At 30.4% G+C, this 20532-nt stretch overlaps 2 protein-coding genes and 1 non-coding gene across 4 annotated transcripts; all 3 read right to left on the bottom strand.

Moving 5' to 3' along the window:
• Positions 1-1756: 1756 nt before the first annotated feature.
• LOC146883977 (uncharacterized) lies at positions 1757-5188 on the bottom strand. Its single transcript, XM_085666082.1, has 4 exons — positions 3298-5188; positions 2982-3205; positions 2625-2882; positions 1757-2551 (listed from the first exon to the last, which is right to left on the bottom strand). The coding sequence occupies exons 1-4, from the start codon at positions 5161-5163 to the stop codon at positions 1795-1797; spliced, it is 3105 nt and encodes a 1034-aa protein (XP_085522208.1). The 5' UTR covers positions 5164-5188; the 3' UTR covers positions 1757-1794.
• Positions 5189-6885: 1697 nt separating this feature from the next.
• Positions 6886-6988, bottom strand: LOC114172003 (small nucleolar RNA Z279/snoR105/snoR108). Its single transcript, XR_003599753.2, has one exon. It is a non-coding gene; the product is annotated as a small nucleolar RNA Z279/snoR105/snoR108 (small nucleolar RNA).
• Positions 6989-8450: 1462 nt separating this feature from the next.
• On the bottom strand, positions 8451-9708 carry LOC114172001 (protein BUNDLE SHEATH DEFECTIVE 2, chloroplastic-like). Of its 2 annotated transcripts, none has more exons than XM_028056749.2 (5): positions 9483-9708; positions 9281-9387; positions 9118-9181; positions 8889-8985; positions 8451-8743 (listed from the first exon to the last, which is right to left on the bottom strand). In XM_028056749.2, the coding sequence occupies exons 1-5, from the start codon at positions 9529-9531 to the stop codon at positions 8665-8667; spliced, it is 396 nt and encodes a 131-aa protein (XP_027912550.1). In that variant the 5' UTR covers positions 9532-9708; the 3' UTR covers positions 8451-8664. The 2 variants fall into 2 exon arrangements, with proteins under 2 accessions (XP_027912550.1, XP_027912551.1); XM_028056750.2 differs by having other exon boundaries at positions 9281-9378; positions 9483-9685.
• Positions 9709-20532: the final 10824 nt, after the last annotated feature.

Genomic DNA, 20532 nt, shown 5'->3' with positions numbered 1-20532 from the left:
AATCATAACAAGGGCAATAATAACTCAAATGTCCTGAAAAAACAAATATCTATATACAAAACATTGATTATATATATATATATATATATATATATATATATATATAGAAAAATCAATTACAACTGATTATCTATTGAGTTATGTATTATTATATTATTGAGTATCAATTAATATATAATATATGATAATCAATTATATTATATCTGTAATATAATATAACAAATAAAATGATAATAATCTATATCATTCCATAAAGAGATAAACTAGTTTGATGTAAACATTTTATTTTTCAATTTTATTTTTAATAACTAATTTTTTGAAAGAAATAATTGTCTTATTAATTTTATTTTGGTATAATTAGTCACATAGTACCCAGTTTGGTACTGAAGTTTCTAATTGGTACCCGGTTTTAAAAAAGTCTCAATTACGTACCCAAATTAGTTTAAGTGCACCAATTGAGTCCAAACCGTTAAATCTTCCGAAACGGCGTTTAGAAAGTGGTGAGGTGGCAGTGCAGAAGCGATACGTGTCAAATAATAAGACATGAGTGGTTGAAATTATAATTGTACAGTGTCCACGTGGTATTTACATTTGAAGGAGATTTGCCCCATTTTTGTTGTCTTCTTCCTCCCGTAGTATATGCCCTAATCCAGATCAATTTTTTCTGCATCAATATCCGCACAGTGATTTGGTTTTTTCTGCATCAATATCTGCATCAATATTCGCACAATATCTTGTGCCCTAATTTGGTTTGTTCTTCCACTCGTTTTCCAATTCCGCAATGTCTCGTAAAGAAGGTTGTGGCTGTTCTTCGTGGGGTTCACAGCAGCAAAGCGTCTCCTCCCCTGGTGGTTGGAATATTGGTTTGGGTGAAAGACCAATGTGTTATTGTGGGGAGGTAGCTGTGTTGAGAGTTGCAAAAACTATTAGGAATGCTGGAAAAGAGTTTTGGGGCTGCCCCAACTTCAAGGTTTGTACATTGATTTTAATTTCTTTTTCATTCATTCTGCAGTGGTGGATTGTAATCAGAGGCTGTGTGTTTTTCTTTGTATTTTGTAAGCAGCGGAGTGGTGGCAATGATGTATTTAAAGGGTGCAATTACTTCAAGTGGTTGAATGAAGATAATGGAGATGAAAAAGATGCTACCATTGCTAGACAAAGGAGAAAGATATACCATATGGAAAAGTCACTTGTAATTTCTAGAAAGTGGGTTAGGTTTTTAAGTGGGATTATAATTTGTTTGGGTTTGATCAATGTAATATTGGTTTGGAAGTTGATACACATCCCATGAAGTGTTGTAAAATTCAGTTCTGTAGTGAGTAGGAAGTTATGTAATTGGTCTGTATTTTGTTGTTTGCTTTTGTAATGAACTGTTTTTAAATGGACGAGAAGTTTGAGAAAGTGGTTTGTATTATTGATTTATAATGAACCATGTAAGTAAGATAAAATGAATCATATTCAGAACAGAAAGGAATGAAGCATATAAGTAATCCAAAATGGTATTAATCATAAATGACCATGTTCTTCAAAATACATAACCCCTACACGAAAATACATAACATTGTTCTTCCAAGAAGCTGCTGCACATTAAACTTAACAAACAAAATGACAATGTTCTTCAAAATACATAACCCCTAGACCAAAATAAATAACCATGTTTGGGTTAAATAGGTGCTGCAATTACAAATTAAACTTAAGAAACAAAAAAACCATGTTCTTCAAAATACACAACCCCTACACCAAAATTGTCCCAACCCCGTTCTTCCAAAAAGCTGCTGCAATGACACATTAAACTCATTGCTTCGAAATTGGACCCCTCCTATATGATATTTTTTCTCTGAATGTGGGCCTTGTTGGTGGGTCACTGACATTGCATGAAGAAATCTGAGTTGTTTGAGTTCCATGTTGTGGTTGTGATGGTAGAATAGGCGCAGTTGCAGTAATCTGTGATTGAGTCACCTGCTGTGCTTCAACTGGTTGTGTTGGTTGAGATTCAGTGGGTTGCACTGCTTGCCCTTGGTGGGATTGAGTACCTTGAGTTTCACTTGGTTCTGTGCCTCCTTGTTGTGTAGCAGATGGAGTTGGGGTTGGTTGCTGCTGAGGTGGAGGTGCTTGGGGACAATTATTTCGTTTGTGTCCAAGCTGTCTGCATATGGCACACCTTTTACGCGTTCCACCTTGTCGTACTTGTGTATCATCCTTCCTCAGCTCCCAAGACTCCAACCTGCGTTTCTTTTTTGGTCTTCCAGGAAGGATTCTTTTGGTAGGAGGCAAAACATCACAGTATGATGTCATTTCCCATAGGTGAGGACCATTAACGGGGTAGATCATTGACAAATAAGTCTCTTCATAGGTTGACTTCAGAAAGTAATGTGGCAAGTAATCCTCTCCATTGAAATTTAGGAATCTCATGGCAGTCAAAGCATGACAGCAGGGGATTTCTGTTATGCTCCATTTGCGGCAGCTACATTCCCGTTTATCTATGTCTACTACAAACTTTTCCCCAGTGATGCAAGTGTGACTGACCTCAAACAGCTTTTCCCCAGACCAACTGCCAATAAACCAAAACCAAAGTGAGAGTCATGCACAAACGAAAAATGAGAAATAAACAATGAACATTTTACCTTGGTATCCAATACTTAGTTTTTTCAGTCTCCTTCTGTAGTCTGCTTTTTATTTTTGGGCAAATGGGACCTTCTACTGTAGCTATCTTTTTCCTATTTGATGCCCATCTTTTCATGAGATAAATGCGTATTTCTTCCATCATGGTAATGATGGGCTTACTCCTTGCATCCACTATTGTGTTATTGAAACCCTCAGACATGTTGTTCACAACTGTATCACAGGCTGGTCTTGGTACGAACCTTGATCTCGACCAAAATCTAGTTGCAAAAGACAGAATGATAATACCATAACCAATAAGACAAAATGATAATACCATTACCAAATAGAAAATAATAACATGTTTTTTATACACTTGCCTCGGGGGAATCTGGATCAGGTGCTTAAAAGCATCTAAATTCAATTCTTTAATCTCCCTCATGACAGCCTCCCATGCTTGAGGATGTGTGCAATATGCTGCTTTCCATAATAACCGTTTCAGATTTTTGCCTGGAAACTTCTTCCTGAAATTAGAATATATGTGTCTAACACAAAACCTCTGATCCACACCAGGCAACAATTCCTGCAATGCTGGCAAAAGTCCCTACAAGAAATGAAGTGGAAATGATCTCATTAGTGGATAACAGTTCAAATAAATAACTTTAAACAATGTAGCAATTAAAATATGTTACTTACTTTTTGCTGGTCAGACATAAATGTGAATGTCTGACAGAACTGAGCCCCACCAAGGTCTTCTATGAGCAATTCGAGAAACCAAGTCCAAGTCTCTTTATTTTCTACTTCAACTACCGCATATGCTAATGGTAGCATCTGATCGTTGTCATCTCTGCCCACTGCAGTTAACAATTCCCCTCCATATTTTCCCTTTAAGAAACACCCATCCACTCCGATGATAGGTCTACAAGAAATGAAGCTATCCTTTGAAGCTTTAAGACAAACATACAGCCGCTTGAATATGGGATTGCCTTCATTCTCATCCACATGAACTTTAACTGTTGAACCTGGATTTGACTTTAGTAGTTCATGAGCGTAATCATACACTCGCTTATATTGTTCTCTGAATGATCCATCAATGTTAGCATATGCCATACTCTTAGCCCTAAAGGTGGTAGACCTCGACACACCAATATTCCATTTCCTCCCTATTTTGTTCTTCAGATCAGTTAGCTTAATATTTGGGTTCTCTTTTAATGTCTTTTCTAGTCTCCCACTTAACCACTTAGAAGTCATTAAACAGACATTAAATTCTCTACTACATGTGTGGGTGTTTATAATCTTCCTAAGTTGCCATGTATTTTGTGCAGCCTTATAAGCACAATACGCATACCATTTACATTTACCTTTGGCACCTAGACACTTCACACATATTCTTCTTTTATCATTTCTGAATATTTTTAGTTTCCTCCCACTATGGAGACCATAAGTTCTTATTGCATCTGTAAATTCTTCCTTTTCAGCAAAATAGGTTCCAACTTCCCAATTGTAGTCCTCCATGCTTTTAGGCATTGAAAAAGTCCCAAAGTGACCGTAGTTGTCTCTATCCTGATCTGTTGAATCACTATGGTCACCACTATCTAATGTTTCAGACTCCCACTCATTATCAGAAATCCCTCTGGCATACACATTTTTATCTTGTGACATTGTCCCAGTACTAGCACTTGCACCAGGCATTTCATGGCATCCAACACTAACCTCGTGTAGTTCATCATCCATGTCATCTCTATCAATCCTAACATCATATAATTCGTCCTCATTCATGACATCACCTTCAGACTCAGTCCAACTACTAACCTCGTACTCATCATCCTCCTCATTGCCTGTCTCTCCACCAACTTCATGCTCACCATCCTCCTCACCAACTTTTGTATTCACCTTATCAGCCAAGGCCTCCTCACCATCCCGAACACATACTTCTTCATTACCCACACCATTCTCCTTATCAGGCAACTCCTCTTCACCATCCCCAACACATACTTCTTCATTACCCACACCATTCTCCTTATCAGGCAACTCCTCTTCACCATCCCCAACACATACTTCTTCATTACCCACACCATTCTCCTTATCAGGCAACTCCTCTTCACCATCCCCAACACATACATCTTCATTAGCCACTCCAATATCCCCATCACGTGATTCATTTTCAGTCTGAACAGCAACTTCTTCCCCAGCAACCCCACCATCCCCCTCCACAGCAGGTTGGTCCTCTATCATATGAACAACTTGAGGTTCACAAACAAAGTGGACCACATACAGGTGCACTTGACCATTCAGGGTGGCTATGTTCACCATATGACACGCACCTCTATCATCATTGAGCAACTCCAACCTTCCTTCCAACACAGACCCCCCACCCACCGAAAACCACAATTCCTTCACATTCACATAACCCATCTCCCTCAAAATTGACATAATCTCAAAGAAAGACCATCTGTCAGGGTCACACAACAAAGTACTACTATCTCCCACGTATTTCAGTGAACCCTCATTCACAAACCTTCCCCCATGGTGAAACACTACTTCAAAATTTTCGTCGTTCATGGAACATACTATATGCCTAACTTTATATCCCTGCCACATATACAAAAAAACCAAACAATAACACACAATTTACACTCAATATCACTAACACACCAACACACCGACAATAATTAAGAAACAGGGACCACACCACATGCCCAACACCGTCACCATCACATGTAATGGCGGACAAACCAATAAAGTTATACTGACTCAAAGGCAACAAAAATAGACAACATTGAAAGTAAAAATGCTTGAAATACACAGCGCCTAAACACGTAAATAACAAATCTTCACAAAAAACAACCCTAACATCAGAACCCTAATAACAAAATCAAACAAAAACACAATACTAACCTTTCGTTATCAATGGCCGACAAGTAGTTCTAAACTCTCCGCTTCAGTGTTCCAAATGCACCTTCAATTTCTCCATCAACTCGCGAACAATCGAGCACCACTTCGTCTCCCCTACCTCACCTTTCCCCAATTTCACCTTTTTTTCCAGCGTTTTGCCACTTCTTTTTAACTTCTCGCCCCTAATTCTTATTTTCTTTCTTTTCTTTTTTTATTTTCGTTCTTTTTTTTTTCATTACAAGACATATTGAATATTCTGCCCCACATTTCCACGTCAGTCAAAATTGATCACCACGTGTTCCAAATTTAATTCAGAGACCAACCACTATCAGTCAACGTTAACCTTTCTAACGGCGTCAAGTCAAATGGACTCAATTGGTGCACTTAAACTAATTTGGGTACGTAATTGAGACTTTTTTTAAACCGGGTACCAATTAGAAACTTCAGTACCAAACTAGGTACTATGCGACTAATTATACCTTTTATTTTTGAAGTGATTACTTTTAAAATTTAATTATTTTTTATTACTTGATATTTTCTAAAAATTTAATTATTTATTTAAATTTAAATAACCATCACAATAAAAAAATTACATACAAAATATAAAAAAAAAAAAAAATTTATAAACTTTTTTTATAAAATTATTTATATTTACTTTTCATACATATAAACTAAACATGTATTTTTACAAATAGTAAATAAAAATAATTATAAATTAAATTTTTAAAATATGTAATAATAAAAATTAATTAATAAAAAATTGTAATTAGTAATTGATTAAAATTATTTTATAATAATAAAAATATTATTTTTTATTTAATAAATATATTATTTTGTAATTATTATATTTATTAAAATTTTCCTAAATTTTTATAAATACACGTCTCAATTATCCAGTTTCATTTCTTTTTTTTCTCATTTTACTTTTCATTTTCACATCCTAAACGAATTATTTTTAATATATCTTTCGCAAGTGCTGTCTCTGTAAATGTATTCAAGTTTAAGTGTCACTGAAAATAAAAATAGTTGGAAAAGAGAAAACCTTTATATTGGAGGGAGTGCACATAGTCCACTTTTATTATGTTTTTAAAACGCCACAATTTATTTGAACATGTGCAATAAAAGACTATCACTTGAAAAAACAACAAAATAATGCTTTGAATCCACTGGCATAACATTAGTGACGATAATAAGACATTCCTAGAAAAAATCATTACATAATTTGAAAGTAGAAGATAAATTAAATTAAAATATTAAAATAATTAAATTATATATAAATAAATAAATAAAAATAAAATAATTATAATTAACTAATATAAATAATAAAAGAATTATAATAAATTAAAAAATTTATCTAACTTCAGAAGAAATTAATAATGGCATTAAATAGGGATCAGATAGGTCAAACAGAGAGTGCCCACTGTCGTAACCAGGCTGGGGCAGACACCCCTCTTGCATATTAAATGCAAGCATTTGCCACTCATCACATCCCGTTAACTGCCTGAAGGATCATGCTTTAGAAGGATAAAACTTTAAATAATTATAGGTCCTGGTTTAGCTCTATTACATAGTATTGGCGATGTGGGACTATTTTACTTCATACCACATGTTCCTCGGGACATGATAAGGTTGCAAAAAATCTAGTTAAAACAGGCTGAATCAAAGTTACTGTTTGATGAATTAGCATAGAATATTTGGATATGATCCATCTAATTACAGAACTACAGCATTTGGTCCATCCACAATTTATGACTAGGGCACCAAGTGAATTTTTATCAATCCTAAACATCCTATAGTATTAGTAGTAGTAAGGAAAATGTTCAAGACTTGAGATCAAAAGTTGAACTATATTATTTTAACAGTCTTCAGGTCTTCATAGTATTATACGGTTATCACTCACAACACGGTGAAGCCTAATCATATTCTCTGTGGAACATTACTGATGTTCCAACTTCAGTATTAATATTCTAATTCCAGAACCTGAAAAATAGCATTTTTTGTTTCCTTTATTTACTTTTAGTCTAATCCTCTCAACTCTACTAACATTCTTGTGCAAAACTGAACAATTGATCAATCATTAGTAGAGTTGCTGTCATGAAGTTCTGGAAGATCCTCAAGAGGCAGATCCAGTAGTTCTGTAGAAAAATACTTGGAGAAACAATTGAAGTTTGTGTCCGAAGATTTCTCACTCCACTCCTTGAGGATGCTAATGAGCTCAACCATTTCCTCGCCCTTTTTCTGATTTTATGAAATTCTGAGGGGGTTTGGTGATGAATTTGTAAGCAGATATAGGGAAGATATTAAAGAAATATGATAACACTGGTGCACTACTTCGCTTGTTTTTTATCCAAACAAAGTCCCTGATGCATGTTCTAAAAAACTTGCTGAAATTGATAACATGAACACTTTCATCAGCAGAAGATTAAGTGTGGTTGGATTACTGTTTGAGCATTCAAAAGTCACTTGAAGAACATTCAGAATCACACTGACTTGTTTGGCAATTTCTTTTTATGTTTCATTGAGTATTAAAGTATTAAAGAGATCCAAAGTGTGATTATATTCAAAGCAATCTTTTCCATGCATTGGATAAAGTTTCAGTTTCATTCAACCAAATCTAACTTTTTCAACGGTAAACACACACTAACTTGGAATAAATTAGGAGTTGAATTCAACTCTAAGCTAGCATCTTCTCACTGCCTCTTCTGCATCACTAGACTTTATAATAGGTTTAAAAATTCTTCTACTTATATACTACTTATCTTATTTTTTGTACTTAATATAAAACTTCCAATTCACCTTGAATTGTGTTCCCCTTGTATATTTGATGACCATCATAAAAGAAACAAACCCAAACTTGAAAATTGAAGCATGCCTTGTACAAGAGTATTCCCCCAAGTGCTTAAAATATATAGTCCCACGTTGGATTGAGTAACTTTAAGTAATTTCAAAAGGACTAGCAGAGCTAATATGATGAGTTTTGTTTAAATGAAAGGAATCTCAGAGAGCTGTGGCAGCCACACTGTTATGTTTTTTGTTTTTAAACAACCATTGAAGTCTTCAAGTGAACTTACAAGTACCAAATATAAAATCTGCAGAGTGAAAGTGTTGAAGACATGTATATGTGTGCACAGACATATAAGTATTCACAGCAATTCAAGGACTTTGTTCCTACTGATCGTAAGTGCTCAAGAAGCCACCAACAAAGCCTGCACCATTGCAATTTCCGCATAACATCTCCTTCCTTCCTCTACAAAAAACAGAAAAGATTGTAAGGTGAAAAACAAAATGTTGTTCATACACCATTCAAAATTCAAAGACAAACCATTGAAGAAGTGAAATTTTAGAATGTATGAGATAGAACACAAGCAAAATGGAATGGTTTATTTAGGTACCCGCAAAGCCAACAGGAGTCACCAGCTTTAAACTGTCCATTGAAAATATCAACAGAGTTCACCCCATTGCCTTTGCATTGAGAGCATTGAACTGCTCCTGTTAATCACACAACAAAACCAAAACTTTCAAATCATAGATACTTTTCTTTTCTTTTTCTTTTTGTCTTTTTAAGTGTACTATTTCAAATCCTTTATACATCTTCTGGTTCTAAAGTCACAAGCATCTTACCATTCCCATCACAGTCAGCACAAATCACACTATTCGGTTTGGTGTTTCGGTCTTCTTTTGCAGCCTGTGTGAATAGAAACTGACATTAGCTTATACAAACATGGGATTTGAATCTCCTCGTGTGTCATTTCTAAAGGAAACTTATTTGCAAATGAAAATGTACCTTAACAATGACAGGGCGATATTTGGTAGTGAGAGGGCCAATAAACACATAATTGACTCCAATATGCTTTGAATTTGCATGGCTTTCTATGCTAACACCTAAGGATTCTAAAGTTTGAGCACAGAAATAGCTTACTTAGAATCAAACGACGAATATAAAGATATAACACAATACAGAAATTAATATATGCAGACGGGTGAACCTGATGGTGGTGTAGCTCTTGGGGAACTTAGGCACAGGGCAGGAAACATTGGAAGATTTAGAGTATAATAAGACTGTAATTTGTTTAAGTTTGACAGCGTAATGAACAATTGAAGTGATAAGGTTAGATAATTAGGAGCTGTTGGAGACTCAGAATGAGAAAAATGGATTGAGATATTAGTGAGATATTTTTTTCTTTTCTATGGTAAGAATGGAGCTCAATTATGTTATGTCCCAACTCGTTTTGATTCTAGAATGATTATTCAGTCCTGTAGGACCCACTCACTCACTTTGAAGGCGATGTTGTATGGAGCATTAAAATTTGAAATCCACTTTGTTTTATTTTGTGTATATCAATTTTCATTTTAATACATGTAAAATAATTAAAATAGCAAAACTTTTTTTCAACTTTAATTAATAAATAAAAATATTTGAATGTAAAATTTTAAATGTTAACATAGTTGAAGTGTATATTAGAAAACGTAATTTTTAAAAATATATAATTTTCAAATATCAAGTATTTCTATACTACTTTTACATTCGGTATTTATGAATATTTATTAAAATGAAAAGGTAAATACAAAGAAAAAAATAAAATTAAATATTTCATTACATGTATGTGTGTTTGTTTGTATTTTGATTGCTATTGCCATTTAAACAAATTTAAAAAACGCAACAAACTTTCACCCCTAGTGTAACCCCATTACCTTCATATATTGTTTCACAAAAGTGCAAAATTGGTATTTAAACTGTATGTTATTTATAAAATCTCATAAATATACATTAAAATATATACAAAAACATATAAATTTGTTATTTATGACATTAATAAAACTACTTTAATATATTATATTCATAGTAAAAAAATAAATAGTTGTCAAACATGAATATTTGAATAATTCTTAATTTGTATTACTTAGTTTCAATTATTTACACGTTAAAACATGGTCACGACATGTCAAAATATTCGCATAAAGAACATACAAGTAAATTATCTAAATTCATTAGTATACAAAATAATTATTAATCTAGAATATTATTAAAGAAGTTTTTAAAAAATCTCATGAAATTGGATTTCTCTTAAACTCACATAATTAATAAAACATCCATCGATTTTTCATCACATAATATTTTCATCTACATCTATGTTCACCGCATAATATTTTCATCTACATTATATTATCAATCATTCATTTGTGTTTTAATATCAATTGGTCACTTGATCTTAACATTCACTTAATCATTGATACATGATTCCTCCTAAACCACCTTCTTATGACTTTTCAAAATTTTCATTTTTATAATTCACTATGCATTCATTTTCCAAAACACAATGAACATCAAAGGTTATAATACAAATACTAATCAATCTAAAATAATTTGTTATATATATATATATATATATATATATATATAAAATTGAAATTATACCTCTTTTATGTGACATTCAAACACTATTTTCAAATATATCTCATGTAAAAATAACATTATAAAAACTTAACTCAAATTAGTAAATCTCGCTGAACTCGTTGTTTTCTATAAGATTTAATATATTAAGAAATTACAAGTACCCATGTAGTATAATTTTCATCACATGTAATACTTGTCAAAATAATTCTCATTCCCAAATCAATCCATATCTATACCAAAAGGAATGAAAGGCCAAATCCGGGAGCATCCTCCTTTATTTTCCTATCTAAAAACATCATGTTGGTATGAATGCAATTTAAGGCAAGTTTTCCACTTTAGATTTTGTATTAGTCTTTCATCTCATATTGTCAATGATTTTTTTATTTATGTAATTTTAAATGGTTCCCGATGTTCCATGTCACTGTAGTTCTCTAAGGCATTTTCTTTCTAACACTTAACATTCAGAAGTTTTGACGAACGCCATATCAAAATTTAAAAGTCTAATAATGTATAGAGGTGGCAATTTGGCCCAGCCCACAGGGTTGGGTCCTGGGCCATGTGGACTAGGGCCAAAAAAGCCCACATTGAAAAAAAAGCCCCTATCAAAGAAGTTCACAGGGCTAAAAACTTTACAAAAGCCCTGTGGGCTTGGGCCAACCCATGGGCTTTCATCTTTCACATGAAAAATATATTATTTTTTAAAATATATTACTATCTGTGGGACAGACCAAACAAACCGGACAAACACGACAACCAGAATAGGTCGAACAACTCGAACCTGCATGACGACCTCGACAAGAACAACGACTTGAACGGGCCCGGTGATCCCAAAAGGCCCAACGACCCGAACGGGCCCGACGACCCGGACGAGCCCGACGACCAGGACAAACCCGACGACTAGGAAAAACCCGACAATACGGACGGGCAAAACGACATGAATAGGTTTTCTTAAATTTTATTTTCTTCAACTTTTTGAATTCTTTTTTAAAATTTTATCAACTTCTTGATCCTTTTCAAATCTTTAATTATATTCTTGAAATAGTTTTTTCAAAATTTTACTCATCATATTGAGTTCTTCTCTTAAAATTTTGAAAATCTTTTTCTTGAAATCTATGTTATCATTTTTCCTAATTTTTTTAAACTTTTCAATTTCATTAACTTCTTGAATTACTTATTTTTACACTTTCTTTACTTAGCTTTCTTTTCTTCAATTTTATTTTCTTAAACTTTTTCAATTCTCTTTAAAGTTTTTATCAACTTCTTGATTCTTTTCAAATCTTTAATTATGTTCTTGAAATGGTTTTTGCAAAATTTTACTCATCATATTGAGTTCTTCTCTTAAAGTTTTTAAAATCTTTTTCTTGAAATCTATTTTCTGACTTTTTCTAATTTTTTTAAACTCTTCATTTTCATTAACTTCTTGAATTACTTATTTTTACACTTTCTTTACTTAGATTTCTTTTCTTGAATTTTATTTTCTTAAACTTATTCAATTCTTTTTAAAGTTTTTAGCAACTTCTTGAGCCTTTTCAAATCTTTAATTAAATTCCTGAAAATGATTTTTGCAAAATTTTACTCATCATATTGGGTTTTTCTCTTAAATTTTTTAAAATCTTTTTCTTGAAATCTATTTTCTCACTTTTCCTAATTTTTTAACCTCTTCATTTTCATTAACTTCTTAAATTACTTATTTTTACACTTTCTTTACTTAATTTTCTTTTCTTCAATTTCATTTTCTTAAACTTTTTGAATTTTTTTTAAAGTTTTTATCAACTTCTTGATACTTTTCAAATCTTTAATTATGTTCTTGAAATGGTTTTTGCAAAATTTTACTCATCATATTGAGTTCTTCTCTTAAAGTTTTTAAAAAAATTTCTTGAAATCTATTTTCTCACTTTTCCACATTTTTTTAAACTCTTAATTTTCATTAACTTCTTGAATTACTTATTTTTACACTTTCTTTACTTAGTTTTATTTTCTTCAATTTTATTTTCTTCAATTTCATTTTGTTGAACTTTTTGAATTTTTTTTTTTAGTTTTTATCAACTTCTTCATACTTTTCAAATCTTTAATTATGTTCTTGAAATGGTTTTAGCAAAACTTTACTCATCATCTTGAGTTCTTCTCTTAAAGTTTTTTAAATCTTTTTCTTGAAATCTATTTTCTCACTTTTCCTAATTTTTTTAAACTATTAATTTTCATTAACTTCTTGAAATACTTATTTTTACACTTTCTTTAATTAGTTTTCTTTTCTTGAATTTTATTTTCTTAAACTTTTTAAATTCCTTTTAAAAATTTTATCAACTTCTTGAGCCTTTTCAAATATTTAATTAAATTCTTGAAATGATTTTTGCAAAATTTTACTCATCATATTGGGTTTTTCTCTTAAAGTTTTTAAAATATTTTTATTCAAATCTATATTCTCACTTTTCCTAATTTTTTAACCTCTCCATTTTCATTAACTTCTTAAATTACTTATTTTTACACTTTCTTTACTTAATTTTCTTTTCTTCAATTTCATTTTCTTAAACTTTTTGAATTTTTTTTAAAGTTTTTATCAACTTCTTGATACTTTTCAAATCTTTAATTATGTTCTTGAAATGTTTTTATCAAAATTTTACTCATCATATTGAGTTCTTCTCTTAATGTTTTTAAAATTTTTTTCTTGAAATCTATTTTCTCACTTTTCCTAATTTTTTTAAACTCTTTATTTTCGTTAACTTCTTGAATTACTTATTTTTACACTTTGTTTACTTAGTTTTCTTTTCTTCAATTTTATTTTCTTAAACTTTTTCAATTCTTTTTAAAGTTTTTATCAACTTCTTGATCCTTTTCAAATCTATAATTATGTTCTTTAAATGGTTTTTGCAAAATGTTACTCATCATATTGAGTTCTTCTCTTAAAGTTTTCAAAATCTCTTTCTTGAAATCTATTTTCTCATTTTTCCTAATTTTTTTAAACTATTGATTTTCATTAACTTCCAATTACTTATTTTTACACTTTCTTTAATTAGTTTTATTTTCTAGAATTTTATTTTCTTAAACTTTTTAAATTCCTTTTAAAATTTTTATCAACTTCTTGAGCCTTTTCAAATCTTTATATAAATTCTTGAAATGATTTTTGAAAAATTTTACTCATCATATTGGGTTTTTCTCTTAAAGTTTTTAAAATCTTTTTCTTCAAATCTATTTTCTCACTTTTCCTAATTTTTTGACCTCTTCATTTTCATTAACTTCTTAAATTACTTATTTTTAAACTTTCTTTACTTAATTTTCTTTTCTTCAATTTCATTTTCTTAAACTTTTTGAAATTTTTTTTAAAGTTTTTATCAACTACTTGATACTTTTCAAATCTTTAATTATGTTCTTGATATGGTTTTTGCAAAATTTTAGTCATCATATTGAGTTCTTCTCTTAAAGTTTTTAAAATCTTTTTCTTGAAATGTATTTTCCCACTTTTTTTAATTTTTTTAAACTCTTTGTTTTCATTAACTTCTTGAATTACTTATTTTTACACTTTCTTTACTTAGTTTTCTTTTCTTGAATTTTCTTTTCTTAAACTTTTTCAATTCTTTTTAAAGTTTTTATCAACTTCTTGAGCCTTTTCAAATCTTTAATTAAATTCTTGAAATGATTTTTGCAAAATTTTACTCATCATATTGGGTTTTTCTCTTAAAATTTTTAAAATCTTTTTCTTCAAATCTATATTCTCACTTTTCCTAAATTTTTTAACCTCTTCATTTTCATTAACTTCTTAAATTAAGTAAACAAAGTGTAAAAATAAGTAATTCAAGAAGTTAACGAAAATAAAGAGTTTAAAAAAATTAGGAAAAGTGAGAAAATAAATTTCAACAAGAAGATTTTAAAAACTTTAAGAGAAGAACTCAATATCATGAGTAAAATTTTGCAAAAATCATTTCAAGAACATAATTAAAGATTTGAAAAGGATCAAAAACTTGATAAAAACTTTAAAAAGAATTGAAAAAGTTTATGAAAATAAAATTCAAGAAAAGAAAACTAAGTAAAGAAAGTGTAAAAATAAGAAATTCAAGAAGTTAATGAAAATTAAGAGTTTAAAAAAATTAGGAAAAGTGAGAAAATAGATTTCAAGAAAAAGATTTTAAAAACATTAAGAGAAGAACTCAAGATGATGAGTAACATTTTGATAAAAACATTTCAAGAACTTAATTAAAGATATGAAAAGGATCAAGAAGTTGATAAAAATTTTCAAAAGAATTGAAAAAGTTTAAGAAAATAAAATTCAAGAAAAGAAAACTAAGTAAAGAAAGTGTAAAAATAAGAAATTAAAGAAGTTAACGAAAATAAAGAGTTTAAAAAAATTAGGAAAAGTGAGAAAATAGATTTCAAGAAAAAAACTTTAAAAACTTTAAGAGAAGAACTCAATATGATGAGTAAAATTTTGATAAAAACATTTCAAGAACTTAATTAAAGATTTGAAAAGGATAAAGAAGTTGATAAAAACTTTAAAAAGAATTGAAAAAGTTTAACAAAATAAAATTCAAGAAAAGAAAACTAAGTAAAGAAAGTGTAAAAATAAGTAATTCGAGAAGTTAACGAAAATAAAGAGTTTAAAAAAATTAGGAAAAGTGAGAAAATAAATTTCAAGAAGAAGATTTTAAAAACTTTAAGAGAAGAACTCAATATGATGAGTAAAATTTTGATAAAATCATTTCAAGAACTTAATTAAGGATTTGAAAAGGATCAAGAAGTTGATAAAAACTTTAAAAAGAATTGAAAAAGTTTAAGAAAATAAAATTCAAGAAAATAAAACTAGGTAAAGAAAGTGTAAAAATAAGTAATTCGAGAAGTTAACGAAAATAAAGAGTTTAAAAAAATTAGGAAAAGTGAGAAAATAAATTTCAAGAAGAAGATTTTAAAAACTTTAAGAGAAGAACTCAATATGATGAGTAAAATTTTGATAAAATCATTTCAAGAACTTAATTAAGGATTTGAAAAGGATCAAGAAGTTGATAAAAACTTTAAAAAGAATTGAAAAAGTTTAAGAAAATAAAATTCAAGAAAAGAAAACTAAGTAAAGAAAGTGTAAAATAAGTAATTCAAGAAGTTAACGAAAATAAAGAGTTTAAAAAAATTAGGAAAAGTGAGAAAATAGATTTCAAGAAAAAGATTTTAAAAACTTTATGAGAAGAACTCAATATGATGAGTAAAATTTTGATAAAAACATTTCAAGAACTTAATTAAAGATTTTAAAAGGATAAAGAAATTGATAAAAACTTTAAAAAGAATTGAAAAAGTTTAAGAAAATAAAATTCAAGAAAAGAAAACTAAGTAAAGAAAGTGTAAAAATAAGTAATTCAAGAAGTTTACGAAAATAAAGAGTTTAAAAAAATTAGGAGAAGTGAGAAAATAAATTTCAACAAGAAGATTTTAAAAACTTTAAGAGAAGAACCCAATATGATGAGTAAAATTTTGAAAAAATCATTTCGAGAACATAATTAAAGATTTGAAAAAGATCAAGAAGATGATAGAAACTTTAAAAAGAATTAAAAAAATTTAAGAAAATAAAATTCAAGAAAAGAAAACTAAGTAAAGAAAGTGTAAAAATAAGTAATTCAAGAAGTTAACGAAAATAAAGAGTTTAAAAAAATTAGGAAAAGTGAGGAAATAGATTTCAACAAAAAGATTTTAAAAACTTTAAGAGAAGAACTCAATATGATGAGTAAAATTTTGATAAAAACATTTCAAGAACTTAATTAAAGATTTGAAAAGGATAAAGAAGTTGATAAAAACTTTAAAAAGAATTGAAAAAGTTTATGAATATAAAATTCAAGAAAAGAAAACTAAGTACAGAAAGTGTAAAAGTAAGTAATTCAAGAAGTTAATGAAAATTAAGAGTTTAAAAAAATTAGGAAAAGTGAGAAAATAAATTTCAAGAAGAAGATTTTAAAAACTTTAAGAGAAGAACTCAATATGATGAGTAAAATTTTGCAAAAATCATTTCAAGAACATAATTAAAGATTTGAAAAGGATCAAGAACTTGATAAAAACTTTAAAAAGAATTGAAAAAGTTTATGAAAATAAAATTCAAGAAAAGAAAACTAAGTAAAGAAAGTGTAAAAATAAGAAATTCAAGAAGTTAATGAAAATTAAGAGTTTAAAAAAATTAGGAAAAGTGAGAAAATAGATTTCAAGAAAAAGATTTTAAAAACATTATCAGAAGAACTCAATATGATGAGTAAAATTTTGATAAAAACATTTCAAGAACTTAATTAAAGATATGAAAAGGATAAAGAAGTTGATAAAAACTTTAAAAAGAATTGAAAAAATTTAAGAAAATAAAATTCAAGAAAAGAAAACTAAGTAAACAAAGTGTAAAAATAAGTAATTCAAGAAGTTAACGAAAATAAAGAGTTTAGAAAAATTAGGAAAAGTGAGAAAATAGATTTCAAGAAAAAAAATTTAAAAACATTAAGAGAAGAACTCAATATGATGAGTAAAATTTTGATAAAAACATTTCAAGAACTTAATTAAAGATTTGAAAATGATCAAGAAGTTGATAAAAACTTTAAAAAGAATTGAAAAAGTTTATGAATATAAAATTCAAGAAAAGAAAACTAAGTAAAGAAAGTGTAAAAATAAGAAATTCAATAAGTTAATGAAAATTAAGAGTTTAAAAAAATTAGGAAAAGTGAGAAAATAGATTTCAAGAAAAAGATTTTAAAAACATTAAAAGAAGAACTCAATATGATGAGTAAAATTTTGATAAAAACATTTGAAGAACTTAATTAAAGATTTGAAAAGGATCAAGAAGTTGATAAAAACTTGAAAAAGAATTGAAAAAGTTTATGAAAATAAAATTCAAGAAAAGAAAACTAAGTAAACAAAGTGTAAAAATAAGTAATACAAGAAGTTAACGAAAATAAAGAGTTTAAAAAAATTAGGAAAAGTAAGAAAATAGATTTCAAGAAAAAAGATTTTAAAAACATTAAGAGAAGAACTCAATATGATGAGTAAAATTTTGGTAAAAACATTTCAAGAACTTAATTAAAGATTTGAAAAGGATCAAGAAGTTGATAAAAACTTTAAAAAGAATTGAAAAAGTTTAAGAAAATAAAATTCAAGAAAAGTAAACAAAGTAAAGAAAGTGTAAAAATAAGTAATTCAAGAAGTTAACGAAAATAAAGAGTTTAAAAAAATTAGGAAAAGTGAGAAAATAGATTTCAAGAAAAGGATTTTAAAAACTTTAAGAGAAGAACTCAATATGATGAGTAAAATTTTGCAAAAATCATTTCAAGAACATAATTAAAGAATTGAAATGGATCAAGAAGCTGATAAAAACTTTAAAAAGAATTGAAAAAGTTTAAGGGAATAAAATTCAAGAAAAGAAAACTAAGTAAAGAAAGTGTAAAAATAAATAATTCATGAAGTTAATGAAAATGAAGAGTTTAAAAAAATTAGGAAAAGTGAGAAAATAGATTTCAAGAAAAGGATTTTAAAAACTTTAAAACAAGAACTCAATATGATGAGTAAATTTTTGCAAAAACCATTTCAAGAACATAATTCAAGATTTGAAAATGATCAAAAATTAAAGATTTTAAAAGGATCAAGAAGCTGATAAAAACTTTAAAAAAGAATTCAAAAAGTTGAAGAAAATAAAATTTAAGAAAAGAAAATTAAGTAAAGAAAGTGTAAAAATAACTATTCAAGAAGTTAATGAAAATGAAGAGTTTAAAAAAATTACGAAAAGTGAGAAAATAGATTTCAAGAAAATGATTTTAAAAACTTTAAGAGAAGAATTCAATATGATGAGTAAAATTTTGCAAAAACCATTTCAAGAACATAATTAAAGATTTGAAAATGATCAAGAGTTAAAGATTTGAAAAGGATCAAGAAGCTGATAAAAACTTTAAAAAAGAATTCAAAAAGTTGAAGAAAATAAAATTTAAGAAAAGAAAACTAAGTAAAGAAATTGTAAAAATAACTATTCAAGAAGTTAATGAAAATGAAGAGTTTAAAAAAATTAGGAAAAGTGATAAAATAGATTTCAAGAAAAGGATTTTAAAAACTTTAAGAGAAGAATTCAATATGATGAGTAAAATTTTGCAAAAACATTTCAAGAACATAATTAAAGATTTGAAAATGATCAAGAATTAAAGATTTTTAAAGGATCAAGAAGCTGATAAAAACTTTAAAAAAGAATTCAAAAAGTTGAAGAAAATAAAATTTAAGAAAAGAAAACTAAGTAAAGAAAGTGTAAAAATAACTATTCAAGAAGTTAATGAAAATGAAGAGTTTAAAAAAATTAGGAAAAGTGATAAAATAGATTTCAAGAAAAAGATTTTAAAAACTTTAAGTGAAGAACTCAATATGATGAGTAAAATTTTGCAAAAACCATTTCAAGAACATAATTAAAGACTTGAAAAGGATCAAGAATAGAGGTGTTAATTTGGTCCAGCCCACAAGGCTTGGCCCTGGCCTATATGGGCGAGGGCCAAAAAAGCCCACATTGAAAAAAAGCCCCATCAAAGAAGTCCATAGGGCTAAAAACTTTACAAAAGCCCTATGGGCTTGGGCCAACCCGTGGGCTTTCATCTTCCATATCAAAAATATATTATATTTTAAAATATATTACTATCTGTGGGAGAGACCTAACGATCCGGACAAGCACGACGACCAGAATAGGTCGAACATCCCGAACCTGCCCGACGACCTCGACAAGAACGACGACTTGACGAGCCCGATGATCCGAAAGGGCCCAATGACCCGAACGGGCCCGACAACCCGAACAGGCCCAACGACCCGAACGGGCCCGACGACCTGAACAGGCCCGACGACTCGAACGGGCCCGACTACCCGGACGAGCTCGATGACCAGGACGAGCCTGACGACCAGGATAAACCTGACAACATGGACGGGCCCGACGACACAAACAGGCCGACGACATGGACGGGCCTGACAACCCAGACAAGCTCAATGACCCAGACGAGCCCGACGACCTGGACTGGCCCTACGACAAAAATGGACCCTACGACCTAAACGAGCCCTGTATGGGCCCGACGACCCGGACGAAACCGACTACCCGGACAGGCCCGACGACCCGGACGGATCCGACAACCCAGAAGGGCCCCATGATTCGAACATGGCCGACGACCCGAACGGGCCAACCGACCCGAACATGCTCGATTATCCAAACATGCCCAACGACCTGAACGGGCCCGATGACACGAACATGCCCAACGACCCGGACAGGCCCGATGATCTAGCCAAGCCAACGACCCGAACGGGCCCGACGACCCAGACGGGCTCTAGGACCCGAACGGGCCCCACGACCCGGACATGCCTGATAATCCACACAGTCCCAACGACCCAAACAGGCCCGACGCCTTGGATGTGCCCAACGACTCTGACAGGCCCGATGATCCAGAAAGGCCCAACGACTTGAAAGGGGCCGACAACCCGGATGGGCCTAGGGACCTGGACGAGCCCGATGATCAAAACAGGCCTAACGACCCGAACGGGCCCGATGATCTAGAAAGGCCCAACGACCCGAACGTTCCCGACGACCCAGACGGGCGTAACGACCTGTACGGGCCTGATGATCCAAACAGGCCCAACGACCCAAACAAGCTCGACGACCCGGATCTGCCTGACAACCTAGA

This window comes from Vigna unguiculata, chromosome 9 (assembly GCF_037176805.1).
Source record: "Vigna unguiculata cultivar grain cowpea cultivar isolate G323 ecotype 2 chromosome 9, ASM3717680v1, whole genome shotgun sequence".
In the NCBI taxonomy this organism is placed as follows: Eukaryota; Viridiplantae; Streptophyta; class Magnoliopsida; order Fabales; family Fabaceae; genus Vigna; species Vigna unguiculata.
Note: the sequence above shows the minus strand (reverse complement) of the source record. Positions and strands in the feature narration are given on the sequence as shown.